Source organism: Heptranchias perlo, chromosome 11, assembly GCF_035084215.1.
Source record: "Heptranchias perlo isolate sHepPer1 chromosome 11, sHepPer1.hap1, whole genome shotgun sequence".
NCBI lineage: Eukaryota > Metazoa > Chordata > Chondrichthyes > Hexanchiformes > Hexanchidae > Heptranchias > Heptranchias perlo.
In genome coordinates this window covers 81,013,134-81,036,520 of record NC_090335.1, presented here as the reverse complement: position 1 = coordinate 81,036,520, position 23,387 = coordinate 81,013,134, and the positions used below count along the sequence as shown (strand labels likewise).

Here is a 23,387-nt window from a genome sequence, read left to right as displayed (position 1 = left end):
GTTTTCACACTTGCTCACCGCCCCACACTGTTTTCACACTTGCTCACCGCCCCACACTGTTTTCACACTTGCTCACCGCCCCACACTTGCTCACTGCCCCACACTGTTTTCACACTTGGTCACCGCTCCACACTGTTTTCACACCTGCTCACCGTCCCACACTGTTTTCACACTTGCTCACTGCCCCACACTGTTTTCACACTGGGTCACCGCCCCACACTGTTTTCACACTTGCTCACCGCCCCACACTGTTTTCACACTTGCTCACCGCCCCACACTGTTTTCACACTTGCTCACCGCCCCACACTGTTTTCATACTTGCTCACCGCCCCACACTGTTTTCACACTTGCTCACCTCCCCACACAGTTTTCACACTTGCTCACCTCCCCACACTGTTTTCACACTTGCTCACCACCCCACACTGTTTTCACACTTGCTCACCTCCCCACACTGTTTTCACACTTGCTCACCTCCCCACACTGTTTTCACACTTGCTCACCTCCCCACACTGTTTTCACACTTGCTCACCTCCCCACACTGTTTTCACACTTGCTCACCTCCCCACACTGTTTTCACACTTGTTCACCGCCCCACACTGTTTTCACACTTGCTCACCTCCCCACACTGTTTCCATTTCTAGACATTGTCTTGTGACCTTCGTTTCAAAGACAGGGTCTTGCCCCCTGCAACCTTTAACCCCCGGCTTATGACCTCTCCAGCAGATTCTGCCTCAATTCTCTCTTCCTCTTGCCGCTCTCCTCCACTTGCCTCATTCTGTCACCCCTCCGCCCCTCCCCACCCCCAATCTATTGGGAGAACGAGCACATTGAGCAGTGAGCTGCAGCCAGGCCCATTCCAATGTCCCTTTGCCCGTCAATGTCCATAACACTGTTCAGCTCTCTGCGCTGTCAGGACGCCCCCTGTGGTGTCCGTTTTATTTTCCTGTCATGAACTTCAATTTTTTTTTTCTGCGGGGGCAGAGGAGGAAGAGAGAGAGAGAGCAGCCTGCCAGCGCAGTGAAGCAAAAAACCAAAAATAGCACATTGTCATACCATCCAAAGGCAGATTTTAATCCTTCTGAACGCCCTGTATATCCCCACAGGACGAGGCACGCCAAACAGTTCACGCTGCCTTGTACTGTTGGCATAAAATGGGAGACAGACAGATTTCAAATCCGTTCACTGCTACAGAAAGCGCAGCCAGTCTCGCACTCTCCAGTGGGGAGCAATCGCACCTCTTAGTCAGAAGGTTTGTGGGTGCGATGCCCCACTTCAGGGGGTGCAACCGAGGCTGACACTTCTGGTGCAGTACTGAGGGAGAGCTGCACTGTCGGAGGGTCAGTACTGAGGGAGAGCTGCACTGTCGGAGGGTCAGTACTGAGGGAGCGCTGCACTGTCGGAGGGTCAGTACTGAGGGAGCGCTGCACTGTCGGAGGGTCAGTACTGAGGGAGCGCTGCACTGTCGGAGGGTCAGTACTGAGGGAGCGCTGCACTGTCGGAGGGTCAGTACTGAGGGAGCGCTGCACTGTCGGAGGGTCAGTACTGAGGGAGCACTGCACTGTCGGAGGGTCAGTACTGAGGGAGCGCTGCACTGTCAGAGGGTCAGTACCGAGGGAGCGCTGCACTGTCGGAGGTTCAGTACCGAGGGAGTGCTGCACTGTCGGAGGGTCAGTACCAAGGGAATGCAGCACTGTCGGAGGTTCAGTACCGAGGGAGTGCTGCACTGTCGGAGGGTCAGTACCGAGGGAATGCAGCACTGTCGGAGGGTCAGTACTGAAGGAGCGCTGCACTGTCGGAGGGTCAGTACTGAGGGAGTGCTGCACTGTCGGAATTGTCGTCCTTCGGATGAGATGTTAAACCGAGGCTCCGTCTGCCCTTCAGGTAGATTCCCATGGTACTATTCGAAGACACTCTGGTATCCTGTCCAACATTTATCCATTAACCAAAAACACATTATCTGGTAATTTATCTCATTTGCTGTTTGTGGGATCTTACTGTGCGCAATTTAGTGTTTCCTATATTACAATAATGATTAGAGTTCATTGGAGGTAAAGCACTTTGAGATACCCCACGGATGTGAAAGGCACTATATCAATGTAAGTTCTTTCTTCCTTCCTTTCTTTCTTTCTCTCTTTCTTTGTTTCTCTCTTTCTTTCCTTTCTTTTTATTTCTTTGTCTCTTTCTGTCTTTCTTTCTCTCTTTCTTTCATTTTTTCTTTCTTCCTCTCTTTCATTCTTTCAATCTCTCTTTCTCTCTTTCTGTCTTCCTTTCTGTCTGTCTTTCTTTCTTTCATGTAAGATGGTACATGAGCAGTGGTGTTCATTTAAGGAGTTATTTTATAACTTTCAAAAAATATATATTCCACTGAGGAAAAAAGGGTGTAAAAGAAATGACAGCCATCCGTAGCTAAGTAAAGAAATTAAGGATAGTATCCGACTAAAAACAAGGACATATAAGGTAGCCAAACTTAGTGGGAGGATAGAAGATTGGGAAGTCTTCAAAAGACAGCAAAAAGTAACGAAATGATTGATTAAGAAAGGGAAGATAGATTATGAAAATAAATTAGCAAAAAATATAAAAACAGATAGCAAGAGATTCTATAGTTATATAAAAAGAAAAAGGGTGGTTAAGGCAAACGTAGGTCCCTTAGAGGATGAGACCGGGAAATTAATGGTGGGAAACATGGAGATGGCAAAAATGCTGAACAAATATTTTGTTTCAGTCTTTACGGTAGAGGACACTAAGAATATCCCAACACTGGACAAACAGGGGGCTTGAGGGGGGGAGGAGCTAAATACGATTAAAATCACTCAGGAATTGGTACTCAGTAAATTAATGGGACTCAAGGCGGATAAATCCCCTGGACCTGATGGCTTACATCCTAGGGTCTTGAGGGAAGTGGCAGTAGGGATTGTGGATGCTTTGGTAATAATTTTCCAAAATTCTCTGGACTCGGCAAAGGTCCCGGCAGATTGGAAAACTGCTAATGTAACACCCTTATTTAAAAAGGGTAGTAAGCAGAAGGCTGGAAATTATAGACCAGTTAGCCTAACATCTGTGGTGGGTAAAATTTTGGAGTCTATTATTAAGGAGACAGTAGCGGAACATTTGGATAAACATAATTTAATAGGACAAAGTCAGCATGGCTTTACGAAGGGGAAGTCATGTCTGACAAATTTGCTTGAGTTCTTTGAGGACATAACGTACAGGGTGGATAAAGGGGAACCAGTGGACGTAGTGTATTTAGACTTCCAGAAGGCATTCGACAAGGTGCCACATAAAAGATTATTGCTCAAGATAAAGAATCACTGGATTGGGGGTAATATTCTGGCATGGGTGGAGGATTGGTTATCTAACAGGAAGCAGAGAGTTGGGATAAATGGTTCATTCTCGGACTGGCAACCAGTAGCCAGTGGTGTTCCGCAGGGGTCGGTGCTGGGTCCCCAACTCTTTACAATCTATATTAACGATTTGGAGGAGGGGACCGAGTGTAACGTATCAAAGTTTGCAGATGATACAAAGATGGGAGGGAAAGTAGAGAGTGGGGAGGACATAAAAAACCAACAAGGGGATATAGACAGGCTGGGTGAGTGGGCGGAGATTTGGCAGATGCAATACAATATTGGAAAATAAGGTTATGCACTTTGGCAGGAAAAATCAGAGAGCAAGTTATTATCTTAATGGCAAGAAACTGGAAAGTACTGCAGTACAAAGGGATCTGGGGGCCCTAGTGCAAGAAAATCAAAAAGTTAGTATGCAGGTGCAGCAGGTGATCAAGAAGGCCAACGGAATGTTGGCTTTTATTGCTAGGGGGATAGAATATAAAAACAGGGAGGTATTGCTGCAGTTATATAAGGTATTGGTGAGACCGCACCTGGAATACTGCATACAGTTTTGGTGTCCATACTTAAGAAAAGACATACTTGCTCTCGAGGCAGTACAAAGAAGGTTCACTCGGTTAATCCCGGGGATGAGGGGGCGGACACATGAGGAGAGGTTGAGTAGATTGGGACTCTACTCATTGGAGTTCAGAAGAATGAGAGGCGATCTTATTGAAACATATAAGATTGTGAAGGGGCTTGATCGGGTGGATGCGGTAAGGATGTTCCCAAGGATGGGTGAAACTAGAACTAGGGGGCATAATCTTAGAATAAGGGGCTGCTCTTTCAAAACTGAGATGAGGAGAAACTTCTTCACTCAGAGGGTAGTAGGTCTGTGGAATTTGCTGCCCCAGGAAGCTGTGGAAGCTACATCATTAAATACATTTAAAACAGAAATAGACAGTTTCCTAGAAGTAAAGGGAATTAGGGGTTACGGGGAGCGGGCAGGAAATTGGACATGAATTTAGATTTGAGGTTAGGATCAGATCAGCCATGATCTTATTGAATGGCGGAGCAGGCTCGAGGGGCCGATTGGCTTAGTCCTGCTCCTATTTCTTATGTTCTTATGTTCTTCCTTCTTTCTTTATTTCCTTCTCTCTTTCTGTCTTTCTCTCTTTCTCACTTTCTTTCTTTCTTTCTGTCATTTTCTCTTTCTTTCTTTCAATCTCTCTTTCTCCTTTCTGTCTTTTTTTCTTTCAGTCATTCCTTCTCTTAATTTCTCTCTTTCTTTCTCTCTTTTGTCTTTCAAACTCTCTTTCTCTCTTTTTCTTTCTTTCTCTCTTTCTTTATTTCTCTCTTTCTGTCTTTCTTTCTCTCTCTTTCTGTCTTTCTCTCTCTTTCTGTCTTTCTCTCCTTTTTGTCTTTTTCTCTCTTTCTTTCTCTCTTTCTTTCTTTCTACCCTTCTGTCTTTCTCTCTCTTTCTCTCTTTCTTTTTGTCTTTCTTTCTCTTTTTATTTGTCTCCTTTTTTCTATCCTTCTGTCTTTCTTTCTCTCTTTCTTTTTGTCTTTCTTTCTGTCATTCCCTCCTTCTTTTTCTCTTACTTTCTTTCTGTCTTTCTATCGTTCTTTCTTTCTCTTTCCTTCTTTGTTTCTCTCTTTCTTTCTTTCTCTCTTTCTTTCTTTCCTTCTCTCTTTCTTTTATTCTCTCCTTATTTCTCTCTTTCTCACTTTCTTTCACTCTTTCTTTTGTTCTTTCTTTCTTTCTGCCTTTCTTTTTTTCTGTCTTTTTGTCTTTTTTCCTTTCTCTCTTTCTTTCTTTCTCACTTTCTTTTGGTCTTTCTATCATGCTTTCTTCCTGTCTTTCTTTCTCTCTTTCTGTCTTTCTTTCTCTCTATCTCTCTTTCTATCTCTTTCTTTCCCTCTTTCTGTCTTTCTTTCTGGTTTTCTTTCTTTCTCTTTTGCTTTCTTTATTCATCTCTTTCGCTCTTTCTGTCTTTCTTTCGCTCTTTCTGTCTTTCTTTCTCACTTTCTGTCTTTCTTTCGCTCTTTCTGTCTTTCTTTCGCTCTTTCTGTCTTTCTTTCGCTCTTTCTGTCTTTCTTTCTCACTTTCTGTCTTTCTTTCGCTCTTTCTGTCTTTCTTTCGCTCTTTCTGTCTTTCTTTCGCTCTTTCTGTCTTTCTTTCTCACTTTCTGTCTTTCTTTCTCTCTCTCTCTCTTTCTGTCTTTTCTTCTCTCTTTCTTTCTGCCTTTCTTTTTTTCTGTCTTTCTTTCTTTTTGTCTTTTTTCCTTTCTCTCTTTCTTTATTTTTGTCTTTCTCTCTTTCTATCTCTCTTTCTTTCTCTTTTTTTCTTTCACTCTTTCTTTCTCTTTCTTGGTTTCTCTCTTTCTCTCTTTCTTTCTTTCTCCCTTTCTCTCTTTTTTTCTTTCTCCCTTTCTCTCTTTCTCCCTTTCTCTCTTTCTTTCTTTTTCTCTTGCTTTCCTTATTTCTCTCTCAATCTTTCTTTCTCCCTTTCTTTCTTTCTTCCTGTCTTTCTTTCTGACTTTCTTTCTTTCTGTCTTTCATTCTTTCTGTCTTTCATTCTTTCTTTCTTTCTTTCTGTCTTTCTCTCTTTCTTTCCTTGTTTCTTTCTTTCTGTCTTTCTTTCTCTCTTTCTTTCATTCTTTCTTTCTTTCTGTCTTTCATTCTTTCTTTCTTTCTTTCTCTCTTTCTTTCTGTCTATTTTTCTTTCTTTCTATCTTTCTTTCTTTCTGTCTTCCTTCCTTCCTTCCTTTCTCATGTCTTTTCTCTTTTTTACACACTCCCTGGCCCTGATTTTAACTCTGGGCGGGTTTTGAGCAGGTGGATGGCGAGGTGATTTGGTAACTACGTAAACCACGTACCAAATGATTTCTTTTCTTAAAGGAAAGTGTCATTTTTCCAATTACCTCACTGTCCCATGACGTGGAAACATTCCAATTTTCAATGAATTTTCATCAGCAGCAAAACACACACTGGAGCTCAAGTCACAATCTATCCATTGCCCTTCCCGCTGAACTGTTCTGTGTCTGAAAGAAGATTTTAATTATACAGGTGGCTCCGGGGGTCGAGTGGAACGGGTCAGGTGCGATGGATAGAGTACTCGAATCTCACATCTATGGGCACCTATAAATTCCAAAGATCAAGGATCAAAGCTTTTATCCAAAGCTGTTCATGGATTCCTTGAGTATTAAGAATGTAATCTTCTCTTCTCTTGGGCTCAGCGCTGACCTCTCCACCCTGACTCTACTGCCAGCCATCTCATCTCCACGATTGCTCATCAAGTCTTTTGAGTTGTTCTTGGATTTCTTGAAGACCTGAAGAAGACTTGAGTCGTCATTGCCTTTTGAGGGGAGCGGGTGGGTGGTGGAAAGAGGGAGGGTCTTGGTTTTGTCTTCTGTTTCAACGCGAGCTGTTGCTTTGATGTGTCTGACCCACCTGACCTGCCTTTGTTTCCAGGTTCAATGATTAACGGATGGGGTTCAGCCTCAGAGGAGGAGCACAATATGTCCAGCCACCGATCTAGCGCAGGTAGCTCCTCCTCCGACTCCATCTTCACTGACGGTGATTTTACCCAGGCCTTGGCTACTGCAGCAGACAGGGCTGGCTTCAAGATGGAGGGCACCAGCCTGATGAGGACAGGTTTGTACCCCAAAAAGCAGCTTCCTTGCCAAGAGGAAGACTTAGGAGGTTCCATGGAGGCGTCACTCTGGTCTCTCTCTCTCTCTCTCTCTCCTGCCTCAGAGGCCAACCTGGTACGTGTGCAAGGGGGCTCTGCCATCTAATGGGTCTGTTGTGCATGGCTTTGGGGGACGGTGGCTGTGGGCTCTCAACACTTTTATCTCATCTTGTGCTCTTGTGAGTTTAAATCAACTTCGCTGCAATTCTCCGACGAATAGCTGCATGGTTTTTCACTATTTGCTTCTCAGTTGTAATTGTAATTTGTCACGTTCACCGCATTCTTGGTGCTGCGCAGACCTTCGTGTTGGCTTCGCACTTTTAATACTCTCTCCAGCTTTCTCTCCCAGGGGCTGCCGGGTCTTGCCATAGCACCGGCTCCTGGCCGCTTTGTGCCCAAGCCCAGATAGTGTGTGTCAGTGGGATATTTAACCTTGAGGAGCGTCGCAACTGATCAGAATGTCGCCCAATCACCATGTGTGTGCGTATACAATGCACACACACTTTCCAGCGGAGCTCACTGGATTGTACTCAGGAACAGGAACCCTGATGGATTTCCCCCCCCCCCCCACCTCCTCCTAACGACACTGAGGCAAATTGTTGCACCTCAACCCCCCACCCCCCTCTCCCCTCCCTCCCCCACATGTCTGCTCCAGCTTGAAATGAGCCAATTCAGCAAAAAACAGTTCTCGAACCTGACACCAGATGGCACATCACTGATTAAGGGAACGCACCTGCATTTGTATAGAGATAAAGGGAGAAAGGGGTGGAGAGACGGAGAGGATTAGGGAGGGAATTCCAGAGCTTACTGCCGAGGCAGCTGAAGGCACGGCCGCCAGTGGTGGGGCGAAGGGAGTGGGGGATGCGCAAGCAGCCAGAGTTGACGGAGCGCAGAGATCTCGGAGGGCTGTAGGGCTGACCAGTGCCCTCGCCCTCGCCAGTTTCACTGTGAGAAGCCTGAGACAACCCTTACCTCTCCCTCCCCCTCCCCCTCCCCCACTCCAATTCCTCTCCATATTCGAGAGGTCCCTCACCTGCAATTGGCATCTCCTCACATCAGTGCGGTTGATGACAGCTGCCCGGTGGCATGGGGAATTGAACATGATGCCATGGTTTGACAATTCCAAGACTGTGTCCTGCTTATTCCTGGATTTGGTTCCAAGCGACTTTCTGAATGGGACAACTCGGTCCAACCCCGGGACAATTTAATTGGTTAAAGTCACAATTTCACAATTTTTCCTGCCATCTCACCTTCCCCACAAAACACGGCCCACCCATTGTCCCAGGGCTCCCCCTGCATTACTCCAAATCCAGGAATAAGCAGGACACAGTCTTGGAATTGCCAAACCATGGCATCATGATCAATTCCCATGCCACCGGGCAGCTGTCATCAACCGCACTGATGTGACCTCCATCAATGCTTCTTCTGACCCAAACCTGAGCACTCAGTCATCCAGCCAATGTCCCATTCCCATTGGCACTGGGGTTACCTCCCCTCCCCACTCCTCCCCTCCCCAAATCTCCCCTCCCCTTCCCTCCCCTGCTGACCCCACACCTCCCCAAATCTCCCCTCCCCTCCCCATTGTAGAATCCAATTATTTCTTATATCGTTCCAGGGTCTTGTCCCCACGACTCTATTGGTGCATGCTAGCCATTCACCAGACCAGCACCAACTCCCTGAATCACACTTATGGATGAAAAGGATTTAGAAAGAGTCTGGTGATGGGGAGGAACGATTCTCCTTGATTATTGAACAACTGCAACTCAAGAGGAAAGTCATGGAATGGGATCCATTCGGGGGAGGGAGCAAAAGAAAATCAGAAATAAACGCAGCGCAAGCAAGGGAAGTCCTAGCTACCCTTCTTTTTGAAGAGACAACGCAATTGGATCAATTGAACTCGGGGCAACAAATCCATCATTTCAAGTAATCCCATTGGAACCAGTGTGAATTCCAGCTCAGCGGGATGGAATTGGAATTGAAGATTAGATAATTGACACCTCTGAGTACTTCTTAGGTCATCGATCTACTGGTATAATTACAATGCACCTCAAGGATGCTTCGATTTCATGCTTGGCGGCTTGATTGCAAAGATGTTTAAAGTCCCATCTCTGTTTGGGTGTGTGTTTGGTGCTTTATCTCTAATACTTACTAATGACCCTCGATGTTGGGCTCTCTCTACAGATTTCTTTGCTTGCTTCTTCATGTCTGTGCTGGTCCGATCTCTGGGGAGCTGCTGTTCTCTCTCTCTCTCTCTCTCTCTTCCCTCTCTTTCTTTACCAAGCAGATCCCAGGAGTGTGTCTGAGACCCATTAACAGTGGGAGTCCTCAATAAACATTCTCCCTCAACTCTCCCTCGCTGATAACTCTTGTCTTACCAGATAAGACTCGGTTTGAGAATGTGGCCATGTTATGTATTGAGTTACCATGCGTTGACTGTATTAATGCCTGTGTTAGTTATATTTTATATCAAGACTGTAAATATCTTCAGACCTAAAAAATGAGAAATCTGTGTGCTATTCTCATTGACATCGCCCGACCTTGAAGACCAATTGGTTGGCTGTAACGGAGCCAGACAAGAGTGTCTCCATCTGTCCGGATTTAGACACGTTTTTAGGGTGGCACATCTGGAAGTTTCTAGAATGCAGTCTGGATGCCAAAGGTCTGGTTTTAGAACGGAAGAACCGTTTACTGTTTCTGAGTCTCACAACGTGTGAAACAAAACATTACAGCATTGCCCCTTGGCTAGCCTCATAAAACAAGTAAAATCTTTTACTACACAACCATATAGTTACACTATATCTCATTCATTGTTAAGGTTTTTTTCAATGAACTTGCACCAACACCTCTGACTTTGAGGGACTGTCTCATTCCCCCTCGCCCCCTGATGCCCATTCTATGCCTATTGTCCATAGCGAAAGGATTGCAAACTTAGATATACCGGGGGGGGGGAGGTGGGTGGAACTTGGAGACTCTGAGCGTTTTTGGGTTCTGTGCTATCTGTTTGCTGTGCCTGTGTATTATGGAGTCCGATCGGTATGGTTTAATTCAGCAGGCGTTCATGGGAGTTGTAGCACATGGTGGGGAGGGGCGGTGAGTCCCATTTGAGGGGGGATGAGGAGCGGTGGCAGGGAGAAGGGCACTGGACTCCTTGTATGACTCTCAATATAACTGGTGCAGGATGATCATCGGAAAAGTCGCACAAAGAACGACAGAAGGTGGGTATTTATCCTGATGGATGCTGGGTCCATGTAGAGGAGGTGTCCTACTCCGAACAAGCTTTACAGGTCAATTCATAACTTTCTCTCCCAAACTCTCCCCTTCCCTGTTTGTTTTCAATGACCCCACCAGTACCTCACCCAATGACCATCCTTCACATGCAATCCTACCCTGTGGGATCCCAAACTGAGGCCCAAGGGCCATATCCGGCCTGTATAACCTGGTGATTCAGCCCACGAGGCCCAGGGTGCTGCCTTCTCTTTGTGTTTATATATTTGTTACTCTCTGGTTTCTCATGTTTCAATTTTGTGGCTCTGGAGGTTTGGAAAGAGGTGTTAGTGCTGATGTCCCGTTGATGGATGAGTCAGGGTGGCAAGAACTGTTTCCACTGGCAGGAGGGTCGGTAACCAGAGGACACAGATTTAAGGTGATCGGTAAAAGAGCCAGAGGGGAGATGAGGAGAATTTATTTTACGCAGTGAGTTGTTCTGATCTGGAATGCGCTGCCTGAAAGGGCGGTGGAAGCAGATTCAATAATAACTTTCAAAAGGGAACTGGATAAATACTTGAAGGGAAAAATTTACAGGGCCCCAGGGAAAGAGCAGAGGGGTGTGGGACTTAATGGATAGTCTTTCAAAGGGCCAAATGTTCTTTTTCTGTGCTGTAGGATTTTATGATCTGTTAGTATCAGCAACTTGGGATGTGCGGGAATCAATGGGAACAGAGGCTTAGACTGTGTGTGTGCCCCTGTGACACATTTACGTGTCTCAAGAAGACAGCAAGCTTCAGCACTTCGAAACAGTGAGTGCGAGGAGGCTATTTGACCGTGAGGGGGGTGCGGGTGTTGCTTTATGGCTGAGCCACATATGTTTCCTCGCACAGTATCCACGCACCTGGCTATTTGGGCTCGGTGGTCTCAGTGCACCAGGTCACAGGACAGGTCAATGTGATACTGATCTTGCAAGATGGGTGATAGTGAGGCGTTTCACAATGGAACAATCAGGCGGTTTGTAAAACGAGCTGCCGATTCACTATTGCCCACTTGGCGCAATCATCCCCCCGCCCCCCCATCCCATGACCAGTTTCCCCCACCCCAGCTCGTGTTTGGATGTCGGGGGAAGGACAGGATCAGCCTCGGCTCTGCTGTTCCCTTCCCCTCATGGTTGAAAAGCCTGCTGGCACCGGGGCCCCGATTTCTATGGGAGTGGGGGGAGGCCGGGTACAGTGCGTGGGTTAACACCGGGGACAGGGCAAGAGGGCAGCGGGATCAGAGGGTGGGGGGGGCAGGGAGAGAGGGAGCAAGCGACTGGTCTCATTTTAACTAGGCCGGTGGGGGGAGGGAGGGAGGGAAGTGGGAGGGGGGTCAAAATCGGGCTCACACGCGAGGAAGGGAGAGGCGGCTGAGTGAGGCCGTCGGCAAATGTGAACAGAAACCTTAGTCCGAGCCAATGCCCGAGGGGGAGGGGAGAGGGGGGGTAAGGGCCAATCATTTTTTTGACAGAATTTATTATCTAAGTAAACATATTTAATCAAAAGGAATGACCTAATCATAGAATCATAAAATGATACAGCGCAGAAGGAGGCCATTCTGCCCATCGTGCCTGTGCCAGCTCTTTCAAAGAGCTATCCAATTAGTCCCACTTCCCCAGAGCCCTGCAAATTTTCTCCCCTTCGAGTATTTATCCAATTCCCTTTTGAAAGTTATTATTGAATCTGCTTCCACCGCCCTTTCAGGCAGCGCATCCCTGGACCCATTCTAGTAAATCTCCTCCGCACCCTCTCTGAGGCCTGGACATCCTTCCTAAAGTGCGGTGCCCGGAATTGGACACAATCCTCCAGCTGGGGCCTGACCCGGTGATTGATGAAGGTTTAGCAGAATGAGGAAGCGGTTCTTCACCCTGTGATTTTATTGATTTTATTTCTGGGTTTGTTTGCCGCCAGGTAAAGGATACTCCTCCTCTTCCCAGCGGCTGCCTCCCAGCAGCCCCTACTCCAGCAGCAGTAGTGTCAGTGTGGGCCAGAACCAGTGCCAGAGATCCAGACCTTCCAAAAAACACAAGCCTGCCGGGAGCAGACTGGAGCAGCCCCCGGCCCCACACCGCAGAGAGGGGGCGGCAGACGGTGAGTTCCGGGTCACTTCCATCCAACGTTGCCGGTCGGGGGGGGGGGGGGGGGGGTGGGGGGAACCAAACCGATTGAACCGAGGTCACTCTGGGTGAAGGGGGCACCGGACCACATATCATCAACAACAACAACCGCGACAACAACAACAACAACAACAACAACAACCGGCATTCATTCCGTGCCTTTAGCGCAGTAAAACGTCCCAAGACGCTTCACAGGAGCGATTATCAAACAAAAATTAACACCGAGCCACATAAGGAGATATTAGGACAGGTGATCAAAAGCCTGGTCAAAGAGGTCGGTTTTAAGGAGCGTCTTAAAGGAGGAGAGAGAGAGGTAGAGAGGGGGAGAGGTTTAGGGAGGGAATTCCAGAGCTTAGGGCCGAGGCAGCTGAAGGCACGGCCGCCAATGGTGGAGCGATTAAAATCGGGTCTGTCACTGTATAACACTGGGGTACATTACTGGTGGGGACAGGTCTGTCACTGTATAACACTGGGGTACAGTACTGGTGGGGACAGGTCTGTCACTGTATAACACTGGAACGAGTGCAGGAGTCTTTATTGAGGTACAGTGAGCTGAGCCACGTGGACCACGCGATTGAACCATGGACCTTCCTGCTCTGGGTAGCAGCAATACTCGGCTGTGTATTTATTGCACTGAGAGACCAGGGCAATACATCTGTGGCAGCTCATACCCTTTCAAATGTAGATATACTGATAATATAGGGACAGGATTGATAAGCTCGATTTGATGGGAAGTGATGTTGGGCAGTGTAACCTTACAAAAATAGATACAAACAGCAGCCAAGAGATTGAGGAGCCGTAACTGAGTGAAGCTGTAAAAACAAACCATGCTCAACGTGGCCAGCTGTCACCACAGAGTGTGCGTGTAAACGTCTCCCCAGGAATTGCTGGAAATCTGGCTACCTTCTCTTCACCTGAAAGTTGGCACTGGCTGTCCTTCGGATTCCATGTCTGTCGTAATTTAGACGGATTGACTGATGATTCCTCCCCACTGTGTGTCTGGTGAGTCGTGTCGATGTGTGACGTGTGTTTTTTCTCAGTTTGGCGCTCGTTGAGCTGAGAGATGAGAATGCAGAGGAAAGAGAGAGCCTGTGTTGATACGGTGCCTTATCTCATCCTCAGGACGTCTCAGGGAGCATATGAAACACTTTACATTTCAGGTACCCGGTAACAGCTTCAAACACTCCCAGGGCAGGAACAGGGTTAGATACAGAGTAAAGCTCCCTCTACACTGTCCCATCAAACACTCCCAGGGCAGGTACAGCATGGGTTAGATACAAAGTAAAGCTCCCTCTACACTGTCCCATCAAACACTCCCAGGGCAGGTACAGCACGGGTTAGATACAAAGTAAAGCTCCCTCTACACTGTCCCATCAAACACTCCCAGGGCAGGTACAGCACGGGTTAGATACAGAGTAAAGCTCCCTCTACACTGTCCCATCAAACACTCCCAGGGCAGGTACAGCACGGGTTAGATACAGAGTAAAGCTCCCTCTACACTGTCCCATCAAACACTCCCAGGGCAGGTACAGCACGGGTTAGATACAGAGTAAAGCTCCCTCTATACTGTCCCATCAAACACTCCCAGGGCAGGTACAGCACGGGTTAGATACAGAGTAAAGCTCCCTCGACACTGTCCCATCAAACACTCCCAGGGCAGGTACAGGGTTAGATACAGAGTAAAGCTCCCTCTACACTGTCCCATCAAACACTCCCAGGGCAGGTACAGCACGGGTTAGATACAGAGTAAAGCTCCCTCTACACTGTCCCATCAAACACTCCCAGGGCAGGTACAGCACGGGTTAGATACAGAGTAAAGCTCCCTCGACACTGTCCCATCAAACACTCCCAGGGCAGGTACAGGGTTAGATACAGAGTAAAGCTCCCTCTACACTGTCCCATCAAACACTCCCAGGGCAGGTACAGCACGGGTTAGATACAGAGTAAAGCTCCCTCGACACTGTCCCATCAAACACTCCCAGGGCAGGTACAGGGTTAGATACAGAGTAAAGCTCCCTCTACACTGTCCCATCAAACACTCCCAGGGCAGGTACAGGGTTAGATACAGAGTAAAGCTCCCTCTACACTGTCCCATCAAACACTCCCAGGGCAGGTACAGCATGGGTTAGATACAGAGTAAAGCTCCCTCTACACTGTCCCATCAAACACTCCCAGGGCAGGTACAGCACGGGTTAGATACAGAGTAAAGCTCCCTCTACACTGTCCCATCAAACACTCCCAGGGCAGGTACAGGGTTAGATACAGAGTAAAGCTCCCTCTACACTGTTCCATCAAACACTCCCAGGGCAGGTACAGCACGGGTTAGATACAGAGTAATGCTCCCTCTACACTGTCCCATCAAACACTCCCAGGGCAGGTACAGTACGGGTTAGATACAGAGTAAAGCTCCCTCTACACTGTCCCATCAAACACTCCCAGGGCAGGTACAGCATGGGTTAGATACAGAGTAAAGCTCCCTCTACACTGTCCCATCAAACACTCCCAGGGCAGGTACAGCATGGGTTAGATACAGAGTAAAGCTCCCTCTACACTGTCCATCAAACACTCCCAGGGCAGGTACAGCACGGGTTAGATACAGAGTAAAGCTCCCTCTACACTGTCCCATCACACACTCCCAGGGCAGGTACAGCACGGGTTAGATACAGAGTAAAGCTCCCTCTACACTGTCCCATCAAACACTCCCAGGGCAGGTACAGCACGGGTTAGATACAGAGTAAAGCTCCCTCTACACTGTCCCATCAAACACTCCCAGGGCAGGTACAGGGTTAGATACAGAGTAAAGCTCCCTCTACACTGTTCCATCAAACACTCCCAGGGCAGGTACAGCACGGGTTAGATACAGAGTAATGCTCCCTCTACACTGTCCCATCAAACACTCCCAGGGCAGGTACAGTACGGGTTAGATACAGAGTAAAGCTCCCTCTACACTGTCCCATCAAACACTCCCAGGGCAGGTACAGTACGGGTTAGATACAGAGTAAAGCTCCCTCTACACTGTCCCATCAAACACTCCCAGGGCAGGTACAGCATGGGTTAGATACAGAGTAAAGCTCCCTCTACACTGTCCCATCAAACACTCCCAGGGCAGGTACAGCACGGGTTAGATACAGAGTAAAGCTCCCTCTACACTGTCCCATCACACACTCCCAGGGCAGGTACAGCACGGGTTAGATACAGAGTAAAGCTCCCTCTACACTGTCCCATCAAACACTCCCAGGGCAGGTACAGCACGGGTTAGATACAGAGTAAAGCTCCCTCTACACTGTCCCATCACACACTCCCAGGGCAGGTACAGCACGGGTTAGATACAGAGTAAAGCTCCCTCTACACTGTCCCATCAAACACTCCCAGGGTCAGGTACAGGGTTAGATACAGAGTAAAGCTCACTCTACACTGTCCCATCAAACACTCCCAGGGCAGGTACAGCACGGGTTAGATACAGAGTAAAGCTCCCTCTACAGTGTCCCATCAAACACTCCCAGGGTCAGGTACAGGGTTAGATACAGAGTAAAGCTCCCTCTACACTGTCCCATCAAACACTCCCAGGGTCAGGTACAGGGTTAGATACAGAGTAAAGCTCCCTCTACACTGTCCCATCAAACACTCCCAGGGCAGGTACAGCACGGGTTAGATACAGAGTAAAGCTCCCTCTACAGTGTCCCATCAAACACTCCCAGGGCAGGTACAGCACGGGTTAGATACAGAGTAAAGCTCCCTCTACAGTGTCCCATCAAACACTCCCAGGGCAGGTACAGCACGGGTTAGATACAGAGTAAAGCTCCCTCTACAGTGTCCCATCAAACACTCCCAGGGCAGGTACAGCAGTCTTACTTGGTGTGGCCTACATACGACTCCAGTCCCACGTTATGTGGATGACTCCTGACGCTCTCTGAAGTGTCCTCGCGAGCCACTCGGTTATAAAAAAAACAAACGCTACAAAAGAATAACATTGTGAGAGTAACCAGAGAAAGCAAGAAAGAAATTCCATTGAACAAAAGCCTTCCAATATCTCAGGATGTCCCAAAGCACTTTACAGCCAATGTAACACTCCAGAGACTTGAGCAAATAATCCAGGCTGACGCCTCAATGCAGTACTGAGGGAGCGCTGCACAATCGGAGGTGTCATTTTTCGGATGAGTCATTAAACCGAGGCCCCATTGGCCCTCTCAGGTGGACATAAAAGATCCCACTGCCACCATTTTGAAGAACAAAGGAGTTCTCCCCAGTGTCCTGGGGCCAATATTTATCCCTCAGCCAACATCACTTAAAACAGATGATCTGGTCATTATCACATTGCTGTTTTTGGGATCTTGCTGTGCACAAAATGGCTGCCGCGTTTCCTACATTACACCAGTGATTAAACTTCAAAATTACTTTGTTGGCTGTAAAGCACTTTGGGACGTTAAAGGCGCTATATAAATGCAAGTTCTTTCTTCTTTTAGATCAGTCGCCTCACACAAGGGGATGAGTTATGGGGAGGGGTGGTCTCCATGGGGGTATTGGGGAGGTCTTTGCAACCTGATGGTGGGGCAGTGCCAGGTTTTCTGGCAGCGTGGCGTAGGCAAGTGCTACAGACATGTGTGTAGTGTCCTGGGCATCTGCAGTCCCCACGTTAAATGAGGTGCCCACCTAGTGACCCTGCAAACTCCATTCCCTCAGCACTGCACTGAAGTGTCAGCCTAGACAACGCATTAAAGCCCTGGTGTTCGGGGTTTGAACCCATGACCTTTGGACTCACAGTGCTACCCACTGACCCAAGGCTGACACTAAGAGAAGGTTTCGAACTTCACCCTGCAGGCCTCCAATCAGCACCAGAAATTCCAACCACAAACGTAAATGTCAAAAAATTCTGTGAAGGGCACGCACAAATTTCCAAGATGCGCTGCTGAGGGCTGAGGCTCCTCCCCCGCCAACTAAAGCACAGAGATGGAAAATCATCCCTTCATTCCAAACATTACTCCAACAAAGGAACGGCGGATTATTCCAAACATTCTGCGCTCTTTGAGTAAAGTTCCTTCCAATCTGTTCTAAATTTACTCCAAGTGGGTGGTTTTCTGAGGTTGTGATTTTAAAAATTCTTTCTTGGGATGTGGCCATCACTGGCGAGGCCGGCATTTATTGCCCATCCCTAATTGCCCTTGAGAAGGTGGTGGTGAGCCGCCTTCTTGAACCGCTGCAGTCCGTGTGGTGAAGGTTCTCCCACAGTGCTGTTAGGGAGGGAGTTCCAGGATTTTGACCCAGCGACGATGAAGGAACGGTGATATATTTCCAAGTCGGGATGGTGTGTGACTTGGAGGGGAACGTGCAGGTGGTGTTTTTCCCAGATTCCCAGATCTGTTAGGGCAGATTGTTGCAGAGTAATGAGAGGTGCATCTTACATCTGGACTGCTCTATAAGCCCAACTTGGGAGTGCGTGATACTTCACACTGGGTGCAACAAGGGAGGTACTGAATCGTTCAGCTTAATGAGTACCAAGAACTTAATGTGAAAGAAGGAAGAGAATAGCTAGGTGATCTCAGCCTCATGTACTGAAGTTCGACAAACTTTTTTTTTCTTTTGCTAAGACCTGCCTCCACCACCAGACCCCCCACCATGCCAGGGGTCAAAGCTTCATTCGGGCCAAGGGCCAAGAGCGACAGGCATGGGAGATTCTCTAGAGAGACAGCAGTTGGCCTGCCTAGAAGAGAACAAGAATTCATTGGAACACCTGGCCAGGACATCTCTAGAACGTCACATGCATCAAGAAGACTCGCGAAACAAGCTCCAACACAAGCCAACACTCGGGTCAGGTATGAGTGGGCAGTCTAGGGTCTCCTCTCAACCTTCAGATCAACAATCTGATTTTCATGGAGGTTGTGAACTGGTAGGGATTTGGTGGATGTCATAGTTTTATACGCTGTGTTGTCTTTTCAACATCTAGGCCTGAAAAATGCAGGCCATTCTACTTCCTAGAGTCATCTGAAGAGATAGACTTCAATCGACCCTTAGTGCAAATCCAGCCAAGAAAGTCTCCCACATCTGCTAGCTAGAGGGGGACATACGTACAATGAGCTACGTCAGGACCCATTCAGTTCCACGTAGACATCGGCCCACAGCACTAAACCAAGCTTAATTTGGCAGCAATTGGCACTAAATTGGCATTCTCATGTGAAAGGCCACAACATGGTTGTGTGGGAAATGTCACACTGGTAGAGTAGAGGGCACTCTTTTCAGATTGAGACATATTATTGGGAAAGTGTAGAGGGAGCTTTACTCTGTATCTAACCCGTGCTGTACCTGCCCTGGGAGTGTTTGATGGGACAGTGTAGAGGGAGCTTTACTCTGTATCTAACCCGTGCTGTACCTGCCCTGGGAGTGTTTGATGGGACAGTGTAGAGGGAGCTTTACTCTGTATCTAACCCGTGCTGTACCTGCTCTGGGAGTGTTTGATGGGACAGTGTAGAGGGAGCTTTACTCTGTATCTAACCTGTGCTGTACCTGCCCTGGGAGAGTTTGATGGGACAGTGTAGAGGGAGCTTTACTCTGTGTTTAACCTGTGCTGTACCTGCCCTGGGAGTGTTTGATGGGACAGTGTAGACAGAGCTTTACTCTGTATCTAACCCGTGCTGTACCTGGCCCGGGAGTGCTTGATGGGACAGTGTAGAGGGAGCTTTACTCTGTATCTAACCTGTGCTGTACCTGCCCTGGGAGTGTTTGATGAGACAGTGTAGAGGGAGCTTTACTCTGTATCTAACCTGTAATGTACCTGCCCTGGGAGTGTTTGATGGGACAGTGTAGAGGGAGCTTTACTCTGTATTTAACCTGTGCTGTACCTGCCCTGGGAGTGTTTGATGAGACAGTGTCGAGGGAGCTTTACTCTGTATCTAACCTGTAATGTACCTGCCCTGGGAGTGTTTGATAGGACAGTGTAGATGGAGCTTTACTCTGTATCTAACCCGTGCTGTACCTGCCCTGGGAGTGTTTGATGGGACAGTGTAGAGGGAGCTTTACTCTGTATCTAACCCGTGCTGTACCTGCCCTGGGAGTGTTTGATGGGACAGTGTAGAGGGAGCTTTACTCTGTATCTAACCCTGTACCTGCCCTGGGAGTGTTTGATGGGACAGTGTAGAGGGAGCTTTACTCTGTATCTAACCCGTACTGTACCTGCCCTGGGAGTGTTTGATGGGACAGTGTAGAGGGAGCTTTACTCTGTATCTAACCCATGCAGAATCCTCGCTCATCCGATAACCCATTAAACTCTGATTGGGTTCAGGTTGTCTTTAGTTTACAGCAATTAGGTCTTGTAGCCTGACAGAGACCTTACTTTAAACACGGCTTCACCTCAGCAGATGTTGAAAGCTGAACTCTACGTGATCTAACACTTCTTTAATTGTAAAATACAGTAACACCTGAACTCACTGTCAGCATTCTGCGGGAAATCCACTAATTGTGAATTTTTTTACATTTGTGGGCCTATTCTAGAGGAAGTCCTCATACCATACAGCAAGCCTAGCTTTCCATCCCCGGGACACCTGAGTGGACATAGCTCATCGGGAACAGCCTCGTCCAAGGGGTCAACCGGGCCCAGGAAAGGTGTGCCCACACGAGGTGGTCCTGGAATCGCAAGTCACCAGCGGAATATTAGTGACCTTCCAGATGTAGGATATATGGGATCGAGTGGTCAAGGGCAATTTTTAGGGGATGTATGTAAGTATCTGGGCCGCTGGAAAGTTGAAACACTTCATAGAATCATAGAATCATTTAGCACAGAAAGAGGCCATTCGGTCCATCGTGCCTGTGCCAGTTCTTTGACAATTAGCCCCACTCCCCTGCTCTTTCCCCAGAGCCCTACAAATTTTTCCCCTTCAAGTATTTATCCAATTCCCTTTTGAAAGTTATTATTGAATCTGCTTCCACCGCCCTTTCAGGCAGCGCATTCCAGATCAGAACAACTCACCACGTTAAAAAAATTCTCCTCATCTCACCTCTGCTTCTTTTGCCAATCACCTTAAATCTGTGTCCTCTGGTTACTGACCCTTCTGCCACTGGAAACAGTTTCTCCTTATTTACTGTATCAAAACCTTCATGATTTTGAACACCTCGATCAAACTTCCCCTTAACCTTCTCTGCTCTAAAGGGTATAATCCCAGCTTCTCCAGTCTATCCACGTAACTGAAGTCCCTCATCCCTGGAATCATTCTAGTAAATCTCCTCCGCACCCTCTCTAAGGCCTTGACATCCTTCCTAAAGTGCTGTGCCCAGAATTGGACACAATACTCCAGCTGAGGCCTAACCAGTGATTTATAAAGGTTTAGCATAACTTCCTTGCTTTTGAACTCTAAGCCTCTAATTAATAAAGCCCAGGATCCCATATGCTTTTTTAACAGCCTTCTCACTTGGACGAGTGTGGATTGATGAGGGAAAGCACAGATTTGTAAAAGGCAAATTGTGTTTAACTAACTTAATAGAGTTTTTTGATGAGGTAACAGAGAGGGTCGTTGAGGGCAATGTGGTTGATGTGGTGTATATGGACTTTCAAACAGTGTTTGATAAAGTGTCGCATAATAGGCTTGTCATCAAGATTGAAGCCCATGGAATAAAAGGGGCAGTAGCAACATGGATACAGAATTGGCGAAGTGTCAGGAAAAAGAGAGTAGTGGTGAACGGTTGTTTTTCGGACTGGAGGGAGGTGTACAGTGGTGTTCCCCAGGGGTCAGTGCTGGGACCACTGCTTTTCTTGATATATATTAATGACTTGGACTTGGGTGTACAGGGCACAATTTCAAAATTTGCAGATGACACAAAACTTGGAAGTGTAATGAACAGTGAGAAGGATAGTGATAGACTTCAAGAGGATATCGACAGGCTGGTGGAATGGGCGGACACGTGGTAGCTGAAATTTAATGCAGAAAAATGCGAAGTGATACATTTCGGTAGGAAGAATGAGGAGAGGCAATATAAACTAGAGGGCACAATTCTAAAAGGTGTACAGGAACAGAGAGATCATTGAAGGTGTCAGGGCAGGTTGAGAAAGTGGTTAAAAAAGCATACAGGATCCTGGGCTTTATAAATAGAGGCATAGAGTACAAAAGCAAAGAAGCCATGATGAACCTTTATAAAACACTGGTTCGGCCACAACTGGAGTATTGTGTCCAGTTCTGGGCACAGCACTTTAGGAAAGATGTGAAGGGCTTGAGAGGGTACAGAAGAGATTTACTTGAATGATTCTAGGGATGAGGGACTTTAGTTACATGGATAGACTGGAGAAGCTGGGGTTGTTCTCCTTGGAACAGAGACGGTTGCGAGGAGATTTGATCGAGGTATTCAAAATCATGAAGGGTCTGGACAGAGTAGATAGAGAGAAACTGTTCCCATTGGTGGAAGGGTCAAGAACCAGAGGACATAGATTTAAGGTGATTGGTAAAAGAACCAAAGGTGACATGAGGAAAAACTTTTTTACACAGCGAGTGGTTAGGATCTGGAATGCACTGCCCGAGGGGGTGGTGGAGACAGATTCAATCATGGCCTTCAAAAGGAAACTTGATAAGTACTTGAAAGGAAAAAAATTGCAGGGCTCCGGGGAAAGGGCGGGGGAGTGGGACTAGCTGGATTGCTCTTGCATAGAGCCGGCACGGACTCGATGGGCCAAATGGCCTTCTTCTGTGCTGTAACCTTTCTATGATCCTATGATTCAACTTGTCCTGCCACCTTCAAAGATTTGTGTATGTACACCCCCAGGTCTCTTTGTTCCTGCACCCCCTTTACAATTGTACCATTTAATTTATATTGTCTCTCCTCATTCTCCCTACCAAAATGCATCACTTCACACTTCTCTGCATTAAATTTCATCTGTCATGTATCTGCCCATTTCACCAGTCTGTCTATATCCTCCTGAAGTCGGTTACGGATCAGCCATGATCTAATTGAATAGCAGAACAGGATCGAGGGGCTGAATGGCCTACCCCTGTTGCTATGTTGCTTTCTCTGTTGTTATCCTCCTTCATTTCTTAGTATTTTGTCGCTTGCAAAATAAACCCTGATTGGAGCCACACGGATCGGGAAGGCCTCAGGCACGATGCCCGGTCTGTGCTGAGTTAGTTCATCTCATAAATGGGGGGTGGCTATTGGGTTCAGTCGCCTGGTGGTTAGGTGAGCAGACTAGTAACCCAGAGGTTGTGAGTTCACAATCCCATCACAGCAAGTGGAGAAATTGAATTCATTAAATTTGTGGGCTGGCACCACGAGCCATTACCATGAAAACTGTTGGGAATGTCGCATAAACCCAACTGGTTCACTGATGTCCTTCAGGGGAAGGGAACCTGCCGTTCTTACCCAGTCTGGGCCTACACGTGACTCCAGTCCCACAATCGGTGTTTGACTCCTAGTGCCCTCAGGAGGCCTAAGGATGGGCAATAAATACTACCTCGCCAGCTTTGTGCATATACCAAAAACAAGTTTCAACAAAATAAAATTGTTCTCAGTGTCCCTAGGTTAGGGAAGGGAATAAAGTCTCCCTGAATTCCTGCTCCCAATTGTGCTGAGAGAAGCCTGTGGGAAAGTGTGCGTCAGAAACGATGACTGAGCTTGGATGCGATGCCCTCCGCAGTTCAATATCCCACTGGCGCTTAGGCCTAGGTAACCAGAGGACACAGATTTAAGATAATTGTCAAAAGCACCAGTGGGGAGATGAGGAGAATTTTTTTTTTACGCAGCGAGTTGTTCTGATCTGGAATGCGCTGCCTGAAAGGGCGGTGGAAGCAGATTCAATAATAACTTTCAAAAGGGAATTGGATAAATACTTGAAAAAAGGGCATGTCAAAAATGAATAACCAGACAGTGAAGGACTGAATACTTTTAGTTGCTTATTAACTTTATTTGCTGGGAATCACATTGCACCCAATGCCTCCCTCACACAATCCCAACCCCTCTCCCCAAGCCTAACCCCATATATATGGGAGCCCGAGAGTTCCTAATTGCTCATTGCACCTGAACGGGATCATTCATTAATTAA

The 23,387-nt window shown here is 47.4% G+C and overlaps 1 protein-coding gene across 1 annotated transcript in view; it reads left to right on the top strand.

Moving 5' to 3' along the window:
* robo2 (roundabout, axon guidance receptor, homolog 2 (Drosophila)) overlaps window positions 1–23,387 on the top strand; it is a 627,335-nt gene that overhangs the window by 599,528 nt on the left and 4,420 nt on the right. The window contains exons 26-29 of the mRNA XM_067993421.1: window positions 6,795–6,977; window positions 12,171–12,350; window positions 17,962–18,186; window positions 19,859–20,083. Coding sequence (XP_067849522.1) covers window positions 6,795–6,977; window positions 12,171–12,350; window positions 17,962–18,186; window positions 19,859–20,083 — 813 coding nt within the window. The remainder of the gene's footprint in view (window positions 1–6,794; window positions 6,978–12,170; window positions 12,351–17,961; window positions 18,187–19,858; window positions 20,084–23,387) is intronic.